The 21,770-nt window shown below is 38.6% G+C and overlaps 1 protein-coding gene across 1 annotated transcript; it reads left to right on the top strand.

The window, feature by feature from the left end:
• Window positions 1-5,025: 5,025 nt before the first annotated feature.
• On the top strand, window positions 5,026-20,158 carry LOC133865814 (protein S-acyltransferase 8-like). The gene is made up of 5 exons (XM_062302298.1): window positions 5,026-5,394; window positions 17,303-17,488; window positions 18,338-18,643; window positions 18,781-19,011; window positions 19,209-20,158. Exons 1-5 carry the CDS (start codon window positions 5,356-5,358, stop codon window positions 19,719-19,721), a joined length of 1,275 nt encoding a protein of 424 aa, XP_062158282.1. The 5' UTR covers window positions 5,026-5,355; the 3' UTR covers window positions 19,722-20,158.
• Window positions 20,159-21,770: the final 1,612 nt, after the last annotated feature.

The following is a 21,770-nucleotide window of genomic DNA, read 5'->3' as shown; positions in this document are numbered from 1 at the left end:
CGTGTCACTCAGCGATTCGTCTAAGTTCTCATTTTTCTTGGGATCTATAAGATGAAAACTGCATCGGGAGATGTTGACAATCTCGCTCCGTTACTTAAGTCAATGTACAATTTGATAGAGAATGTTCACAATAAATGTGAGGAGACAATGTGTACATAATACATGAGAAACCTCTGTATTTGTATAAGTTTTGGTGTAACTAAATACCTCTTCAAATCCCATATTTACGGAGATTTACATTTAGTAGCGATGTGGGTTTGGATGTACGAATCTTTCGAGATTTGGAGTACAATTTTGGTTGCACGCCTAGGAAAGAGATATCCGGGATCTTATTCTTGAACCTTGGGGTGGTTCCAAGATATCTGGAATATCGAGTCATCTCGAAATACTCGGAATGGTTCTGTCCCGAGATCTGAGATATCGGGATGTCTTGTGTCCCGTGAAGTTTCAAATCCGATATGCTACAACTCCAATACGAGCTTTCATTCGAGGTTTTGTAGTTCGAGATGGTTTTGCCATATAAGGTCCTGATAACCTTCGAGGTAGTTTATGATTGAGATTATCTGGCCAAGTTGGCACATCGGGCTAGGCCTTCAATTCAACTTTTCAGGTCAAGTGGTTCTTAAGGCAAGGGTAGTTGTCACCCCTACATCAGTAAAGGAGGAAGGGGGCAACCACCCCCGCTGCTGGGGGTGGATGGAGCCGCCTCTTGATGGTGGCCCATGAGCCATTCAATCTGGGAATAAATATTCTCAATTTCAAATGAAATGAATAGTATCAATTTTATTGTAAAAAAATTAAAATTTGTGCATCTAAATATATACATGAAATTAATGTTAGCATGTCTTTTTAAAAGTTTAAATAATGTGATATCATGTATATTGTTAGATGCACAAACTTTAAATTATGACTATAAAGTTAATACTATTAATTTCAAATGAAATTATTTGAATCCTTGGCCCCCATTTTACGGGTTTTTAGGTATAAGAAGTAGTGTTTTGAATGAATAAAGCTATAATGGTCGGTGGTGGTTTAATAGAAATTAGTAAATTACAGCGTTGCAGATAATCAATTTGACGAAGAAAAAGATGGATGGAATGAGAAGAAGAAGAAGGGGCTGGATTTGAAAGAAAGTTACAGTTTTTTAAAAATGAGGATTTTGGGTGGTGACGAGTATAAATAATGGGTAGTAGTGGTTTAAGAATTTAGACAAAAAATGAGATAATAATAAAGGTCCACAACTGCACAAGTATACGTGTGAATTGGACAAGAGTCCAGCTCATATATGTTATTTGTACATAAATTGTACACACAATGCATTTTGACTTTGTTTTATTTATTTATTTTTAAATGTTGGAAGGCATTGCGTATAGAATTTGTATAAAGAATGTGTGCAAATAACATATATCTTACTCTTTTTTTTTTTTTTAACAAAATAACAGAGCTACCATGCATTAATCTGAAGAGGCCTGAAGGCAAATACAGTGAATAGAGGCACATCGACACCCTACACATTAAGCCAAAAAATTTTAATTTTAGTGCTGCATACAAATAAACAAATATTACAATAATATGTATTTGAGCCACTCTTTAACAATAAAGCACCCCTAACAAAGAAAAGATGACTGATCTAGCTAACAAGCCATAAAAAGTCTAGTAAAATCTGTAAATTTAACAGACAGACATTCAAAAACTACTTTAAAAAAATAGAGAAAAAAAAAACTACAGAAAGCACACAACACAAGCTGACATCGAAAGAGAAATTGCGCGTATCTTACAGGAATCGGCGGAAAAATATAAATCTGACCTAAAAAATAGATGTAGAAGAAGAAAATTCAGCCAAACTTTTGTTGGCAACACGAACGGAGAGGCCGCTTCCTTACGAGACGTCTCGTGTTAGCCTTGTTGTCTGAAGAAATTAAAAAAAAAAAAAAAAAAAAAAAAAAAAAAAAAAACCCACAAAGCTCCATAGCCATAGAATGACTAAGAGAACCAAAGCTCGATAGCCATAGAATGACTAGGAGAACCAAAGCTTCATAGCCATAGAATGACTAGTAGAACAAAAGCTCCACTGAATCTAAGCCAGAGGGAAAACAAAAAACTTTCGTAGTCTTAAAAGGACTAAGAGAGAAGCATCATGGGGGGGGGGGGAGGCGTGGAGCCTCCCTCCTCCTCAAACACCTATCTTCTTTATTCCACTTCTTGCTTTTTTCTTTTACTTTTTCTTTTTTTTTTTTAAATTTAATTTTTATATGTTTGAATTAGATACAATCTTACCAAATATAGCTTGAAGTTAATGCTTCAATCAAGGGAATGAAGAATAAAGCCGAGTGAAATAAAGGAATATAACAACTACCAATTTAGCAGAACACGCCTCCCCCCTCCTCAAACACCTATATTCTTTATTCCACCTCTTGCTTTTTTCTTTTTTTTTTAAAAAAAAATAAAATTTAATTTTATATGTTTGAATTAGATACAATCTTACCAAATATAGTGTCATGTGTATTTCAGGCATAACCTAACGGTTGTGTCTGAAGGAGGAGGTAGTGTAGCTGGGTTTGACAAAGAGGAATAAGGGCTTCAGTTTAGTGATTGAGGAACTTTCAGGAATACACGTGGCGCGAGCTGATGAAGAGTAGGGTTGGCAATTTTTGACACGACCCGCGAACCCGACACGAACACGACACGAAAAAACCGGGTTTGGGTTTGTTATAACCGGGTTCGGGTCATAATCGGGTTGACCCGATTATAATCGTGCTTGGCGGGTCAACCCGATTATGACCCGATTGCACGGGTTGACCCGACAACACGATTATAACCCGATTACCCGGGTTGACCCGCCAACACGATTATAACCCGATTAAAAAAAAAATTGAAGGTAAAAAAAAAAAAATAATAAATAAATTGAAGGTTGAAACATGTGAAAACAGTGAAATTGATGCCGTCGTCGGGTCGTGTCGGGTAAACGGGTGACACGTTTTTTAGTCGGGTTTGTCGGGTCGTGGTCGGGTTACCCGATTATTAATCGGGTCGTGTTCGGGTCACGTGTCACAACCCGATTAATAGTCGGGTCGGGTTCGGGTTGACACGTTTATATACTCGGGTCAGCCGGGTTGACCCGAACCCGACCCGTGAACCCGAATTGCCAACTCTAATGAAGAGGAGCTTCAAGTGGTTTACAACTGGCTCAGTGTTATACAGCTGTAAACGGTGCGTTTGGTGGAGTTCGTTAATAATCTGTTGCGAACGTTGGATGCGGGTTGCTGTTGCAACAGCAACGTGGGTTGGGCTGAGAGATTCCGCCTGGAATCTTGGGTCGTTTTATACGCGTTTGTTAATTGATTTTTGGGCTTTATATAGCCTATTGTAATGAGAGTTTAATTCATTGAGAGTTTTTGGGCTTATTTTGGTTCTTGTTACTTTGGAGACCTCTGGGCTTCTCGAATTGCTCAGGCTTATTCATTCTTTTCTATCAATAGAGATTCTGCAATTCATCATCTCTAGTTCTATCTTACATTCAATCCATCATTCATACATTCAATCCATCATTCATACACCCATACTTATATTCCAATGACAGAAAATATAAATACAGTAGAGAGTTCTTTACATATAGCTTGAAGTTAATGCTTCAATCAAGGGAATGAAGAATAAGCCGAGTGAAATAAAGGAATATAACAACTACCAATTTAGCAGAACATGATGCACGAGAGAGGGGGGGGGGGGGGGGGGGGGAGGTGTGGAGCCTCCCTCCTCCTCAAACACCTATCTTCTTTATTCTACCTCCTGCTTTTTTCTTTTTTTTTTTTTTTTTTTTTTTTTTTTTTAATTTTTTTTTAATTTTTTTAATTTTAATTTTTATATATTTGAATTAGATACAATCTTACCAAATATAGCTTGAAGTTAATACTTCAATCAAGGGAAGGAAGAATAAGCCGAGTGAAATAAAAGAATATAACAACTACCAATTTAGCAGAACATGATGCGCGCGCCGGGGGGGGGGGGGGGGGGGAGGCGTGGAGCCTCCCTCCTCCTCAAACACCTATCTTCTTTATTCCACCTCTTGCTTTTTCTTTTTCTTTTTTTTTTTTTTTTTTTTTTTTTAAATTTTAATTTTTATATGTTTGAATTAGATACAATCTTACCAAATATAGCTTAAAGTTAATGCTTCAATCAAGGGAAGGAAGAATAAGCCGAGTGAAATAAAGAAATATAACAACTACCAATTTAGCAGAACATGATGCGCGCGAGGGGGGGGGTTGGAGGCGTGGAGCCTCCAACCTCCTCAAACACCTATCTTCTTTATTCCAACTCTTGCTTTTTTCTTTTTATTTTTTTTTTAAAAATTTTAATTTTTATATGTTTGAATTAGATACAATCTTACCAAATATAACTTGAAGTTAATGCTTCAATCAAGGGAAGAAAGAATAAGCCGAGTGAAATAAAGGAATATAACAACTACTAATTTAGCAGAAACATGATGAACAAGCATTTATTTGCCTCATATTCGAAGCACGAACACAGCAAATGATTGCTATTAATGGAATATGCAACTCATTTACTGTTGTAAATGACGGCCGATTGCCTAAATTTCAATATATGTGAAACTCTGGTCACTAAATGCCTGGTTGAGGTATCTTTACAGAAACCCATTTGTCCAGCTAGGCTGGCTTTTTTCATCTTCATTTTTCATACTCGACAAAAAAAGAAAAAAAAGAAAAAAGAAAAAGCTAGGCTGGCTTTTATCTGCTAATGTCTGGCATTGACACTGTGGTTGGGGTAGGCCAGAGACCATCGTATTCCCAATACACAATCCCAGTGACTGCGCTGCCAAGAACTATTCTGATCTTGCCACGTCAGGCAGGACCCACTACTGATGCTGACATGTCAAGATCATCCCAGAAAAGAGAAAAACAAAAGTTGAACAAGAGGGACAGATTAGACATTTCGTCCCTATAACCCAAAATCACTTTGGTGACGTGAGGAAAAGGAGTTCATTTCCCTATATATCCCTCCAGAAAATATTTTCCCTAGAAAACATTCCTCTCTCCCTCTCTCACGAAAGAGAAAACAAGGAACACCTTCAAAATTCCAAACTTTCAAACCGCCATCTCAAATGTCAACCTCTCCCTCTCTCTTGCTCCGTGGAATTTAAAGTGAACCCTCAAAAGAAAGAGGGCCAGAGTCTGAGCCCCAATACCTTAACCTCGAAATCACCAGCAAATCGAGTGGGGTTTCAGTGTGATTTGTGGGCGTAAGGGGTGGTGTCTAAATGCTAGTGAGATGAGCAGCCACAAGTTCCAAGTCTTCGACTCCGTTCCTGCGCGAGTGTGAGTGAGAGCGTGCGATTCTCTCATGGCTAAGCGCGTGTACGAAGTATGGAAAGGAAGTAATGTGAGCCTCTTGTTACTTCTTTTTCTTCTGAATTTGAGACCTATGCTTGTTTTTTTTTTTTTGTTATCTGGGTATGCTTTAGATTTGTGGGGTTTGTCTGAAAATTAGGAGGTTTTGATTGTGTTGGTGATTTGTTTGGTGAAATGCGTGGAATTAGGTTTTTTTTTTTTCTCTTTTGGATGAATATATATGTGGAATTAGGTTATTTAGTTATTTGAACGTAATTCCCTGTTTGTTTGCTGAGAAAATGGAGATTTCACTATATTTATTTGTTGTTGGTCTCTGGATTTAAGAAATGATGAACTCGATGTGTTATGCTTAGTTGACTGGAGATTTTGCTCTCTGGGGTTGTCAGTAATGGAATTGTTAGGCTTAGAATTAGAATTATTTTTTGAAAGTTTAATTTTTATTTTTCTACACCTCCTTTGCAACTAATGGAGGTGCTAGTGTTAGTTTGGAGGAAGAGGTTAGTGGCCAAGAAAATTAATGAAGATACTCCTTTTTGTCCTGGTTTTCTTTTGTTTGTTTTGGTTACAGTACGATTTGGGATCAAGTTGGATTTTGTGGTCAAATCACACCTTAGGTCCCTATTCTCTATGCTTGGTTGTTAAGAAGAGGGAGGGAAAGAAATGAAAACCGTACTTATAAGTATTTTATCAACTCACTTGAGTCAAATAGTTGTGTTAGGCTCAAATTTGAGTACTTAGTTATCTGGAGTTGCAAGAAATGAGGACATAAAATTATTTTTTGGCTGGTGGGACGAAGTCGCATTGATTAAATCAGTTCTGGTCTTTGCTGAAAAAGCAGGGCTTTACTTGACGAGTACACAAAAATTACCTGCTTTTTGGGACCTGCAAGAAGCTGAGTCACTGTAGTTGGAAAAAGAACAAGTCAAAGCAGCGGACCAGTAGTCCCATTATCCACCTTTAGAGACATTTTTTAAGAAGGTTCCGTTTAACACATCTTTGCCAAGCAGGAAATCCTGCTAAACTTTCACAGTTTTAGGAAAGGCCTGGCCGGTCTCGCCATTCCTGATGATTAGGCTTGGAAAGCTAATCTGCAACTCAAGCAACCTATTCTAGCAAGCTAATCATGCAATCCTACATATATTTTCAATGATGGTATCTCTCACTAGTTGGGCTACCTCTCCTGAGAATGCATACTTAGGAGATTCAAATAGCAGTTTTGGTGCAATGACCCACCACGCGGAAAAGCCAATTAGCAGACAAACTAACGTGACATTTTTGATATCGGTGATGTATGAGACATAAGTGACACACATACTCAAACACTCCTCCAAGTGAATGGAGATTGATCATTCCCAGCTTGCTCATCAAAGAAGGGCCCTGTTAAGTCCCTTAGTGAAGATGTCGGAAATATGTCTCACAAGAGATGTAAGGAGTCCTTATGAAGCTTGCCACCACTTTCTTTCTTACATAATGCTCTTTCTATAACATATCCAGGTGCCCTCTAGATCTTTGGCTAGCTTGTGTTTCACTCATCTTGTTTCAGGGAATTAGTTGTTCCTTCCCTCTAGATCTTTGGCTAGCTCTTGTTTCACTCATCGTGTTTCAGGGAATCAGTTGTTCCTTCCCTATCCTATGTAAATTTGTAATAGAGGAAGTCAGTGGAGAAGGAAGTTATATAGCTGTACTAAAGGAAAGCAATTGATCTTTTGGGTCCCGGGACTTAATTCATCAATTTCACTTAGCTTATACAAGACGACTCGATTAAGCAGAGGGAAATAACTTTTTTTCTTTTTATATTTGCTACATCTCTAAGCTAGACGAATGAGTGCTTATTTTTGGGTTTACCGAGACGTTCAATGATCAAACCAGATAGCAAAGTAACTACTTGTTTGTTCCCCAAAATGTATTTGTTTGCAGAATAGATCTTGAAGCACTGGCCAAGTCTACCAATGGCAAGTGGACCTCAATCAAGTGTTTTCTTTCTTTCTTCTTCTTCTTCTTCTTATCCTTCTTCTTCTTCTTCTTTTTTTTTTTTTTTTTTTTTTTTTTTTTTTTTTTTTTGTATATAGTTGATTTGGGAATGGGTTCGGGGATTTCAGAGCATGTAGCGTATTACTAGTTGGTATTAGCGCACAGCATACTCCTAGTGTGATTCAATCTCTTAAGAATCCTAGTGAGTGTGCTGATAGACTTCCGGTTGATCAAACCTCCTAGTGAGTGTTGATAACACAACCGATTGATAAGGATAAGATTATCTAGAGGAGATTTACTTGTAATTAGATTTCTATCTAAGAGTTTGTGTTAGACTAGAATACGATTTATTTGTAATTAGATTTCTATCTAAGAGTTTGAGTTAGATTAGAATACTATAAGCTAAGGCTTATCATGTAAACAATACTACCGTGTATGTTCTATATATAATCTTATACAAGCTCACTAGATGAGCAAGCTTGAAAGCCAATATAATCTGAAATTTTACATGGTATCAGAGCTTCTATAGACTCACGTCTCCAAATTTTTTTTCCGGTCAGTATGTCTGCCTCTCCAGATTCCTCCTCCAAGTCCTCTTCATCCAACGTTCTCTTCACCGTCCCAAATATGAACCATACCTTGAATATCAAGCTGTCCAACAGCAACTTTCCTAGCTGGCGAACTCAGATTTTGGCCTTTGTTAAAGCCAATGATGCGTATGGCTTCCTGAATGGTACAACTCCACCTCCAGCCCAGACCATCCCGAATACTAGCACCACTCCTGGTGCCCCTGCCACCATGGCTAATCCCGACTTCCTTCTCTGGTGTCAACGTGACCAGATGCTGCTCAGCGTGTTGATCTCCACGCTCACTGAACCATTAGTCGTTCATGCCGTCGGCTCAGCCACTGCTCATCAACTTTGGACGACTCTTGTCTCCATGTTTGCTTCCCAAGCTCGTTCACGGGTTATGCAGATTCATTATCGCCTTGCTACAGCCAAGAAAGGTAGCTCTTCTATCACAGAGTACTTTCAATCCTTTAAAGCCATGTGTGATAATCTTACTGCTGCCGGACAGCAACTCAATGACTTTGAAAGCACCTCCTACCTTCTTACTGGTCTCGGATCTGAGTATGATCCCTTTGTTACATCCATCACCACTCGGTTGGATCCTCTCTCCTTAGATGATATTTATGGTCATCTCCTTGCTCACGAGATGAGGATAGAGCACAATCTTTCCCCCACTGAGGTTTCCCCTCCAATGGCTAATATTTCTACTCGGGCTCCCATGAATCGTGGGCGAGGATATCGTGGTCGAGGTCGCACCACGTATAGAGGCAGAGGACAGTCTCCTGGTGGCCGAGGTAGAGGTCATTATTTCTCCCAAGACCCTACTGCTCCTTCTCGGCCAATCTGCCAACTCTGTGGCAAGATTGGGCACACTGCTCCAAGATGTTATCAACGCCCGGACCCTGCTCTGGTTGCTCCTTCTCCTCCAGCATACTCAAATGCTCAGGCTTATTACTCCTCGCCTTCCCTGCCTCCTGAAGAAAATTGGTACCCGGATACAGCTGCAACACATCACATGACAAATAATTTTCAGAATCTGAATCTCTCAGCAGATGAGTACACTGGCCAAGATCAGATTCGCATAGGGAATGGTACAGGTTTGCCGATTTTACATTCTGGTTCTGCCTCCTTATCTCTCTCTAATCGTCCATTCCTATTGCAGAAATTACTTCATGTTCCTACAATATGCAAAAATCTCCTTTCAGTTCAACAATTTGCTCTTGCAAATTATGTTTTCTTTGAATTTCACTCTTCTCATTTTATTATCAAGGATTGCAAGACCAAACGTCCACTCCACCAAGGTCCACTTAACAATGGTCTCTATCAACTCTTCCCTTCGAAAGTGCCCACATCTCCATCCCAAGCATTCGTTGGTGAGAGGACTACATCAAATTGTTGGCATAAACGTTTGGGTCATCCGGCCCTTCGGATTGTCAACCTTGTTCTTTCCAAATTTCAGCTTCCAGTTTCAACAAATAAGGCACATGCGCCATGCACCACCTGTCCACAGGCCAAGGGTCATCAATTGCCCTTTTCTCGTTCTACTACTATTATTTGTAATCCCTTAGAATTGGTTTATTCCGATGTTTGGGGCCCTGCCCCACATCTTTCAATAAATGGAAATCGTTTTTATGTTTCATTTGTGGATGCTTTTAGTAGATTTACTTGGGTGTATCCTATCTCCTCTAAATCTGATGTCATGCCTGTCTTCCTAAAGTTTCAAACTATGGTTGAACGCCTCCTCAACACCAAAATTAAAAGTGTCCAATCTGATTGGGGTGGCGAATATCGTAATCTCAACAAATATTTTCAAACAATTGGTATTAATCATCGTGTGTCCTGCCCTCACACTCATCAACAACAAGGGTGTGTTGAGCGGAAACATCGTCATCTCATTGATACAACCCTAGCCCTTCTTGCTGATAGCTCTCTTCCAAAGAAATATTGGGATGAAGCTTGTTTAACTTCTTGCTACTTAATAAATAGGTTACCAACCCCCTTGCTTGGAAATATTTCTCATTTTCAAAAACTTTTCTCTCAAACTCCTGATTATCAATTTCTAAAGGTGTTTGGTTGTGCTTGTTTTCCTAATCTTAGACCATATAACTCTCACAAATTCTCTCTTCGGTCTAAACCCTGTGTGTTCTTGGGTTATAGCTCTCACCATAAAGGCTATAAATGTTTTCATCCCGAAACTGGTCGTGTTTTTGTTTCTCGAGATGTTATCTTCCATGAGGAAGTGTTTCCTTTCTCTCACGCCAAACACAATTCAGAATCCTCCCCAACAGTACCTTCTTCCTCAAATTCAGTCTCTGTTTCTCTTCCAATCTCTCCTACCCGAGAGGTAGGTCCTACTTTCCCCAGCACCTTTCCTTTCTCTCCTCCAATCCCCGTGTCTCCCACCTCCCCTGCTACTCTTTCTCCTTCTACTCCTCCTAGTCCCTCTTCTGCAGAACCAGCTGTTACATCAGCATTGCCTACTTCCCGTATTCACCCTATGCGAACTAGATCTCAAAACAATGTTCGCCTAATTCGACAACTTACTGATGGGACTGTTAGATATCCTCTACCACGAGCCTTACTTGCCGAATCAGCACTTATAGAGCCCACATGCTTCTCTACTGCTGTCAAGGTTAGTGAATGGCGGACTGCTATGCAGGTTGAGTTTAATGCTTTACTTAAAAATCAAACTTGGTCTCTTGTCCCTCCTTCAGCAGCCCATAATGTCGTTGGCTGCAAATGGGTTTTTAAGTTAAAGAGAAAGGCTGATGGTACTATAGAATGTCACAAGGCCAGACTGGTTGCTAAGGGGTTCCATCAGCATGCCGGGATAGATTATGGGGAGACTTTTAGCCCTGTGGTTAAACCAACAACAATTCGAACTGTTTTGTCCATTGCTTACTCTGCAGGCTGGTCTATGCAGCAAATAGACATCCAAAATGCCTTTCTACATGGACTCTTGACTGAAGATGTCTATATGGCACAGCCACCGGGTTTCATTCACTCCTCCTATCCTCATCATGTGTGCAAGTTGCAAAAGGCTATTTATGGTCTAAAACAGGCACCTCGGGCATGGTTTTCTCGTCTCAGTGGGAAACTTCTTCAGCTCGGTTTTGTTGGTTCCAAGGCTGATTCATCTTTGTTCATTTATCGTACAGCCGCTATAACTATGTTCTTACTCATTTATGTTGATGATATTATCATTGTTTCATCAGTTTCTGCTGCTATTACTGAACTTTTACAGCTACTCGGCACTGACTTTGCGGTTAAAGACTTGGGATCATTACACTATTTTCTTGGCATTGAGGTTATACCCATGAAGGATGGTCTTCTTCTCTCCCAACAGAAGTACATTAGGGATCTACTAAACAAAACCAATATGGCAGATGCAAAACCGGTTAGTTCTCCAATGTCTTCTTCCTCAGCCTTGTCTGCATTCACGGGTGACCCTATGGAAGATCCCTCTTTATATCGCAGCACAGTTGGTTCTCTGCAGTACTTATCTCTCACACGTCCAGACTTGACGTTTGCTGTCAATCGTGTTTGTCAATTCATGCATTGCCCAACAAAGCTTCATTAGCAAGCCGTCAAGAGAATTAGATACCTAAAGCATTCCATCACTCACGGTCTGTTGCTGCACAAGAACTCTTCCACCTCTATTCAAGCTTATTCGGATGCTGATTGGGCGGGATGCCCTGATGACAGACGCTCTACAGGAGCCTACTGTGTTTTCCTTGGCAACAACTTGATTTCTTGGAGCTCTAAAAAGCAGCCAACCGTGTCTAGGTCTTCCACAGAGGCTGAATACAAGTCTGTTGCCAATACTGCCGCAGAATTACTTTGGCTTTGTTCTCTTCTCCAAGAACTTGGTGTTTCACGACCTAATCCACCAAAACTTTGGTGCGACAACATTGGGGCCACTTACTTATCGGTCAATCCCGTGTTCCACGCAAGGACGAAACATGTGGCCATTGATTTTCATTTTGTTCGGGAGTTAATTGCTTCCAAGTTCTTAGAAATTCACTTTGTTCCAAGTTCTGATCAGATTGCGGATGTGCTCACCAAGCCTCTTGTTTCGAAGCGTTTTCAACTCCTTTGCTCCAAGCTCAACGTTCGTTCACTCCCGCTGAACTTGAGGGAGGATATTAGCGCACATCATACTCCTAGTGTGATTCAATCTCTTAAGAATCCTAGTGAGTGTGCTGATAGACTTCCGGTTGATCAAACCTCCTAGTGAGTGTTGATAACACAACCGATTGATAAGGATAAGATTATCTAGAGGAGATTTACTTGTAATTAGATTTCTATCTAAGAGTTTGTGTTAGACTAGAATACGATTTATTTGTAATTAGATTTCTATCTAAGAGTTTGAGTTAGATTAGAATACTATAAGCTAAGGCTTATCATGTAAACAATACTACCGTGTATGTTCTATATATAATCTTATACAAGCTCACTAGATGAGCAAGCTTGAAAGCCAATATAATCTGAAATTTTACAGTTGGGGAAGCAATATTCCTTATAGAGTTAGGCTGTATTGTTTCTACAGCTGTTTTAGAACTTAGAATGACAATTGAAATTTTTATTGGACAAGGACTAAACCAAATTATGTTAGGATGTATGGCATTTGACTCTTTTTTTTTTCTTTTTTTTTTTTAAATAAAAAATTTAAAAGTATTTCACAATGCACTCACATGTGTGCACATAACACACACACGCGTGCACACACAAATGTGCACGCGCACATGTGTACACACACACACTATATTGAAGCAATGATGTGGCAGTTAAGATTGAGGGGCTGGCTTTCTGTCATCCTTGCTTAGATTATAGCTACCACACCGTAGAATCTACTCTTGTTTACTTTGATTTGGTTCACTTCCCTTTTGGCCTAAGGTAAAGTATCTCCATTAAGAGATGTTTTGAATTAGTGAGTAATGATGAAAACTGGAGCTACATCGTATGGATTGTGCCACCTAGGCTAGTATGGTTGGCATAAGAGTTTGGCTAAGATCTTGTAACTTTTTAGATTTTCTACCCCAATAGGGTGGTCGCTACTTTTGTATACTTTTCGTGTACTAGTGTTTTGTTTCTTCTTCTAATAATTTATTATTCATAAAAAAAATGAATAATTTATTATTCTTCTAATAATAACTTATCAAAATAATAATAATTTATTATTCGTCAAAAAAAAAAAAAGAGCGTTAGGCTAAGATGAACCAGCAAGTCTGGCACCTTGACAAAGCTTTAGGATACAATGGAATAAGTGGATAACATAACTTATCTTTTATGCATAGTGGTTCTTCTCTAATTGGCTATCGAGTTCTGTTGTTTTTGGAACATATCATATTTACTATTAGCTATTGAAATTCTGTGTGTTAGCTGTGTGGAAATAGGTCACATTTTTTTTTTTTCAATTAGATGTAGAGTTTATATTTAACTTCCATAATTTAAAGTCTGTTAGTGCTATTGCTTATATTTTTGAAATTGTGAGGCAACTGTTATTTGAAGCTTGAAGCTTGAAGCTGATTGCAATCATACTTTGCAGCTTACCATTGGTCAATTACTTGCTACTTTCTAATTTAGGAATAGTCAACCTGACATTCGTGGCATAGGGTTTGCGTGGTTATGATATTCTTTTTGTTGTTCTTCAAGGCAAAAAGATGAGTATGAATGCATTGGCCAAATCATGTTATACTAAACTTGCATCTTCCTTGAACCCTTCTGTTTTTGTACTAAACAGACTATGTTTTAGAGTTTCTGATAGTTTTATATTGCTTAATGCTGTCCCCACTGGCTATTTATTGTAGATAAGTGAAATTGTCATCTACATTATCCCCCCCCCCCCCCCCCCCCAAAAAAAAAAAAAGAAAAAAACAAGGAAAGAAAGAAGGAAAGTGGAGGTTGCATGATATTTTTAATTAGGGTTCTCTGCTTAGAGGATTCTAAGTTGGAAATCCCAGTTTAGTTATGCCATTGAAGGGGTTATTGAGTTGGTGTGTATACTTATGTGAGATAATTAATGCATTCTCTAGGGTTATCTTTAACTTACTAGGACTTGAGGGTATGATGTTGATTTATAAAATTTTTCATATCAAGGACAACTAAAGAGGAGAGCTTGGTTGTTATCTAATTTTTTTTTTTTTTTAAAGTAATCGACAAATGTCATTGAAAGCGTAAGGCATCCCTATGTATACAAAATGAAACACCTAACTAAAAGTAGCAAAAAGAACAATGAAATCACTATAACTAATCGTCAAATGAGACATATAAGCAGCTGTTAACAGATACAAAGTTTTGAAGAATAGGGCTTTAATCTCTTCCAAAGTCCTCTCTTGTTCCTCAAAACTTTTGTCATTCATTTTCCTCCATAAACACTATAAAAGGCATGTAGGCACCATCTTCCACACAGTAGCATTATGTGGACTACCAGAGGTCTACCAACAAGTATACAAATCGACTACACGTTTAGGCATAACCCAAGACAAACCAAAACGACTAAAAAAGGCAAACCAAATGGCATAAGCCCTTTGCTCTACTCTACATGCTATACATCCCTTGTCACCTTCCTAGTGTATGTGTCATTAGCCTATAGAATGCTAAAGACCGGTGTTGTTTAAAGCACCTACATGCTTAAAGTTCAAAGCACATCTTCATTTTGAAGCGAAGTGCATTCAATGAAGCGCAAAAATTTTTTCCCTGTATTTCTGTCATTTCTTTTGTATTGTGGGTTTGTTGCTGGCTCGGGTTTTGGGTGCCTCTCTTGGGTTTTTCGGGTTTGTTGGCGTGTTTTTTTGGGAGGGTTGTTCAGGGCTTTTGGTGGGTTTTGGGGGGTTTGTTGGGTTGGGGTGCTTCGGGGCAGGTTTGGGAGGTTGATTGGGGGTTTCTACTGTATGTTGGGTGTTTGATGGGGGTTTTACTGTACTTTGGGTTTCTTGTGGGTTTTCTTGGGTTCTCTTTTGTGGGTTAGCTGGGTTGTTCCTATGTATACTACCTGTGTACTTAGGGTCGCCTTATGCTTTTTTAATAACAATTCTTATAAAAAAAAAAATGTGCACTTTTTGCATAAGCTTTGGGCACAAAAAAGATGCACAATGTTTATTAAGAATTACTATTAATGGGGTTCGTGCTTTTGCTTTGTGCCCAAAAAAAATGCACAATCTTTTCATATTAATATAATATTGATCAGCAAGCAATTAAGAATTACTATTAATGGGGTTCGTGCTTTTGCTTTGTGCCTTAAGTGCGCCTTGAGCTTTAAACACTGGGTAAAAACCATATGTTCAATAGATTAATGATATATATCTAGAGAAGTCATATAAATAAATTGAGTTGTTCCATTTGATATTTTCTTACTTATCAAAAAAGATAAATGAGTGAACTGCACTTTGAATATCAGATATTACTCTGCAAGTACGTATGTCAGTCATTGGAAACCATGATTTGGGCAGGTTTGCTCAAGTTATGATTATTAAAGCCTTCGCACATGAGGGAAAAGTGGTAGCAGTCAAGTGATTGTGAAAATAATGGGTGGAAAGATTTTTTATTTATTTATTATGGTAATAGTTATAGAAATTTATCCATGTCATTTTTTTTGTTGATAAGTAATATATTGCATATTCTTTACTGTAATTTTAGTTCTCTAAGGAGTTTTGATCTTCTATCAGTTACGGGTTGAAACCAATAAATGGTTTCTTTCTTGACCGAGCTTTTGTTGCTTTTGGTTATAAATAACTATGAATCATGAAATGTAGATGGTTCTAAGTTACTGGCATGTCTTGTGTGGTGGCCCCCTAAGCATTCATCAAAATGAACGACCCCTAACTATATATCCAAACACAACGCTTCTTCGTGATGTTAATTTTGATACCTCTGATGATCATTTTTTAGCATGGAAGTTGCTTTTTTATGATATGATTAACAAATTTTGTTTGACAATTACCAGTTGCTCTATCTTGCTTGATTAAAATATCATTATATACATGATTAATCTTCAATAGCTTGGCTAAATAAGCAAGCATGCAAGAATATTTTTCCTAGTGCATGGTTATGGTGCCGAATTTCCCTTTTTGCATGAAAGGTTTTGCTTATTATACTTCCAAGTTCTTCCACAATTTGTGCTGAAGATTTAATTGGCATGATGAGTTATATAACAAGCCTTCTTATGGGGCTTGCGAATTCCTCCTCAAACCATGGAGACTAAAAGAAAATGAAAATGACATAACTTTCTTATGAAACATGTATGACAAAAGTCTGTTTTTTCGCTAATAATGTATGATTGATACATGTTGTACAAATGATATTTTTCTTTATCATTAAAACAAGTTTGGTCTGTTAATGACTTGTGCTTGTTAAAAGGACAAGCTTTTGTGGGTCCTCTCCAAAAGAGGTTTGTTCATTGTTAGATCCTTCTACAGCGTCTTGGTTCGCAATGATGGCTTACGTTTCCCTTGGAAGACTGTTTGACGGACTAAGGTTTCTTTGAGCGTGACCTTTTTTGCTTGGTTTGCAGCCCTAGAAAGAAATTCTTACCATGGATAATCTAATAAAACGGCATGTCATTGTAGTTGATAAGTGTTGTATGTGTAAAAGGAATGGGGGCCTTTTTTTTTACCATATTCTTCTCAATTGTGAGGTGGCCGGTGCCATATGGGATGTCTTTTTCAGTCGATTTGGTTGTCTTGGGTTATGCCTAGACGAGTAGTTGACTTATATGCGTGTTGGACTGTCAGTAGCGCTTGGAGTGCTGCTGTGTGGAAAATGATGCTTTCATGCTCCTTGTGGTGTTTATGGGGGGAAAAATGGTAGAAGTTTTGAGGCTGTGAGAGGACTGTGGAGAAGCTTAAGTCATTATTTTTCTATACTTTGTATCGTTGAACATCTTTTGTTTATCTTTTGGTGATTAGTTACACCATGGTTTCCTTGTTTTCTTTTCTCCTTATAGCTAGATATTTTTTCATTTATACTTCCTGTGGATCTAGGGGCGCCTCGTGCTTTCAATGATATCTCGATTATTTATCCCCCCCCCCCCCCCCAAAAAAAAGTGCTCACCTGTTTTAGGGAGTTTAATGAGAAGATAACATGTCTCTCAGGATGCTGTGTCCAGTGGTCAGAGTTTCTCTGATGAATTTTTTTTTATTATTCTTTATGTGTATGTCTTCAAATAATATGTTAAATGGTTGAAGCGTGCATGATAACCTTGTCTGCCATGTTAATGCTAACTTTAATTGATATCCTGTAATAGATATGATGTTTCCTTTTCAGTCCTTCACTAGCTCTCTCTGTCTTGTCTGTCTCCCTTAACATCCTGGTGCATTTGTTTCAAAAAATTTGGTTTTTTAAGTACATTATGCTTTCAGTATATTTTGCATTTAACTCTTTATCGTCTACGTTTTGCAGAAGTTCATCCTTGGCGGGAGGTTGATATTTGGGCCAGATGCTAGATCACTTCTTGTCACCTTATTGTTGATTATTGTCCCAATTGTCGTCTTTTGTGTCTTTGTTGCAAGGCATCTTCGGCATGAATTTTCACCATATAATGTGGGATATGCAATTCTTGTGGTAGCAATTATCTTTACTATCTACGTAAGCCATCTTAACCCTTATTTTCTCGTAACTGAATATCTTCATATTATCACGAAAATGCTCTGAAATTCATACTTCTTTGGATTATGTCTGCATCCAGAAGGATCACAGATGCTTATTTAATTGTTAACCAGAAGGTCCAGAACCTAATCTCTTAAGTTTTGCATTCTAATCTTTTGACAAAGTCTACATGGCAAATTCCATTATTTGGGGCTTTCCCTCTATTGTCTTCTATTAGGTTAGCGGATATCACTTGTCTATAAGTCATTTTACGTCTAAGTACCGCACCCAAAGTATGAGATATCAAACACCACCCTTAGTAGACGTGTCATGTGGTTGATTGAATTGTGATGGTGAAAAATCTTTACGGCAGGTGATTATAAGCACTTTTTAGAAGGCAAATTAAGTTTTTCAGGCTTTCATCTCCGTTCCTAAGTGTTTTTTTTTTTCTTGCCAAGTCTTTCCCCCTTAAATTGGGGAAGAAAAGGCTTAAAGCCTGTTGGTCTAAAGTCATACAGCTATCTTAATATTTGGAATGTAAACATCGTGATAGAGGGGGTTGACACCAGCTTTTACTGCTTCATCCTGACAAATTGCATATTCATCTTGAAAAAAAGAGCGTGCAGAGGATTCGCCGGGGGGGGGGGGGGGTGTGGGGGTTGGTTGGTTGGTTGGTTGGTGATATACGAGTTTAAGAATGAACATCCTCACCCCCTGAAATGCTTTTCATTGATTTTTTTTTATTGTTTTTTGTTGTAAAGTATCTATTGGGTGGGTTCTAAAAGCGATCCCTCACCATCAATTTCCTGGGGTTTGACAAATTTTTAATGCCTTAGTTGATGTTTATAGGTCTTGGTGCTTCTTTGTCTTACTTCAGCCCGGGACCCGGGTATTATTCCACGTAATTCACATCCTCCAGAGGAAGAATTTCGTTATGACACTTCAGTGTCAATGGATGTTGGGGGGCGACAAACACCAAGCCTCCAGTTCCCTCGAACGAAAGAAGAAATGGTCAATGGCTATACTGTGAAGGTGAAGTATTGTGACACTTGTATGCTATATCGGCCTCCTCGTTGCTCCCATTGCTCCATTTGCAACAATTGCGTGGAGCGTTTTGATCACCATTGCCCCTGGGTGGGCCAATGCATTGGACTGGTATTTTGTTTAGAGACCTGTTAATTGAAAATCTATTTTGCAGCTTTTGCTCATGGCATTTGTATTTTCCCTGTTGTTGTTCTGGGTTGTTTCTTGTTTGTATTAATATCATGTTTCTGGCCTCTGTTTATGTGCAGCGAAACTATCGGTACTTCTTTCTGTTTGTTTCTTCGGCGACTCTTCTTTGCATCTATGTGTTTGCTATGTCAGCTTTGTACATTAAGGTTCTGATGGATCACCATGGCACTGTTTGGAAAGCGATGAAAGAATCTCCCGCATCTGTGGTGCTAATGGCCTATTGTTTCATATCCCTGTGGTTTGTTGGTGGACTTACTGGCTTCCATTTGTACCTTATAGGCACAAACCAGGTCAGTTAACTTATCTTTTCATAAATTTCTGCTTCTAACATAATATTTTATGATCAATTCTAGTTTTATGTAAGGATTAGCTCAATTCTAGTTTGTTCATTATTTAAACTCTTGTTTCCTGAAAATGAAAGATTGCCAAGCATCATTTACCACGTAAAGTTTTATCAGCTAGATTAATACTACTAGATGTTTTTCAGACTACCTATGAAAATTTCCGGTACAGAGCTGACAGCAGGATCAATGTTTATGACCGGGGTTGTTTAAATAATTTTCACGAGGTATTTTGCACAAAAGTGAAGCCTTCAAGGAACAACTTCCGAGCTTTTGTTCAAGAGGAGATACACAGGCCTCCCCCTTCACCTGGCCCTCGGGAAGGAGCAGGAGGAGATGATTTTGGTGCTGATCGACGTCCAAAGGTAGAAGACGATCTAGAGATTGGTGAAGACTTGTTGAAGATCTCCCAGCGTCGTAATATTGACGAAATTGATGAGGACATACGCAGCAGAGGGAGCAATGGACCTCCCCATAATACCTCAGATGCTGATTCTGTTTTGGGTTCAGATCATCGAGCTCCCACCATTCGGGCTGATGCTCGTCACTCGAGTTGGGGAAGAAGAAGTGGGAGCTGGGAGATTGCGCCAGAGGTCTTTGCCCACTCCAATGTCACTGAAAGCAGAAGTTATGTCACTCCGAAGGAAGCACGGCAGTGATAGGGCAATTTGTTTATTTGATCTTATTAGCGTGGCATCCACTTGGGTGATGTGTGGTTACTTTGATGTTCTTTTCCTTGTTTGGAAGGAAGCTGACATTCATGAGAGGTTTTCAATTAGGGCAAGAGGAATCCAATTTACTCCCCTTTCAGGTATAAAACTTATTTTACTTTTTATGTGGGAATGCTAGCTCTTCTATTTTTCAGAAAAAAAGTATAGAAATGTGTGTAATTGTTTGAGAGATAAGGAGATAGTGTCTTTTTCCATTTTCTGTTTTATTCTTTAGTTATCTATCGATATTATGTACTGCTATTTCGGATCCAATCTCTAGTGGTGGCTTTATTCTTTGTGTAAATAAACCCACTGCTTTGAAAGTGATTCCCTATTTCAAGCTGTTCTGTTGATAATGAAGTATTACCTATCCCTGCATTCTAGAATTTAAATTGCTGAAATTGAACAGTTGGGATTAGGCAACCACTTGAATTGTCTGTTGCAATATGCCTCGAATTGTTTGATAAAACAATATGCTTTGTCTGTATTAAAAATTGATTTGATGTGGTGGATTGGGCGTTCACCCTCCTCCTGAGAGTGGAGGAGAGAGTTCTGGGGAGGAGGCGGCTCCCCAAGTGAGTCTCAGGGAGGAGGACGCTCCACCCATCTCTTTTTTATTTTTTTGGTTTCACCTCTATATCCATTGCTTTTGTTCAATTGCCACCACCCTCGGCTCCTTCACTGCCTCTAGTCTCACCCTGCTTACCCCCTTCTCTTTTTCCTGCATTACTCTGTCAATTGCTACCGGATGGATAACGTGGCTTTTCGTACTAATGGGGTTTAAACCCATTGGTATATTGTTTATGCAAAGTTTTTTCATGTAATAACATGGCTTTTCGTACTAATGGGGTCTAAGTCAGAGAAGAAAAAAGTTTAGTACGAAAAGCCTTCTTTGGGTTACCATATTTAATGCACACTCAATTAGGCGCTGGTTTAGGCAAGGGGCTTCAGATCGATTGGCATTTCGTACTTAAATGGGGTTTTGTTTTTGTTTCTCAAGTTTGAAAGAGGTTCTTCAGTTGAAATTCATGCTTACATTGAGCTCAAATATGAAGCCCACGAGGGCTCCGGAAGGGGTACAAAACCTTGAGAGCAGCCCTTCGTGGCCTTCTTGTTCTTTTAATGAGCCTGGTCATTTATTTGACCTTATTCCGGCTTTTTTGCTCATTGTCCTTTGCTTACAGCGCTGATTTCGGGTTGTTTAGGGCTTTTGTTTGGGTTGTTCAACCCCCACACAGTTTAAGAAGAAGAAGAAGAAGAAGAAGAAGCTCAAATGGGTGTTGTAACATCCCAATCTTAGATTAGACTAGCATAAACCTAATGGATCACATGTCATTAATATGTTAATTAATTTTATTACTAATAATGTTAGTATTAAAAATATTTTTTAGCATGACCTCCTGATTTCTGTGATTGTAGTTCGCATAAAACATCATATAGGCACATGCTCATAATGATTTATCAATGGTTTATGTCATTCAAAATAGTTTGACATGTAACGTGTCAATCATGCATAAACTATAAACTAGTTTTAGAAAATCATACTAAACTAAAGCATGGTGTTGTGTTGGATTTTCATTTAGAAATCATGAACATGAAGTTAGAATCACATGTGTGATTTGCCCATGGTGACGGCCGAACCATATGGTGCCCAATTATTATTATTATTATTATTTATTGCCATAAATCGATTTTATGCATTTTAACAATTATGTTGTTAAAAAGAAAATTTCAAAAAATGTTGTGGGGAGTGCACTCTCGATCTGGGCAGAAGCTCCAGGGACCAGACATTCAATTCAATTAAAAGCCCTCTACTCGATTTAAAAACTCAAGTATACAATTTCTGTATTTTCTAGGCAATTGTCGGGTCCACATTGCATTGATTTTTCAATGTGAATGTAATTTGTTGACTATATTTGGTCAATGATTGTTCAATAATTAATGGACTTTGTGGATAAGAAGCATATAAATAGGGCATCTTCCTGCAGGAGATATATG

The sequence above is a fragment of the Alnus glutinosa genome, chromosome 4 (genome assembly GCF_958979055.1).
Source record: "Alnus glutinosa chromosome 4, dhAlnGlut1.1, whole genome shotgun sequence".
NCBI lineage: Eukaryota > Viridiplantae > Streptophyta > Magnoliopsida > Fagales > Betulaceae > Alnus > Alnus glutinosa.
This window is presented reverse-complemented; position numbering and strand designations above follow the sequence as displayed.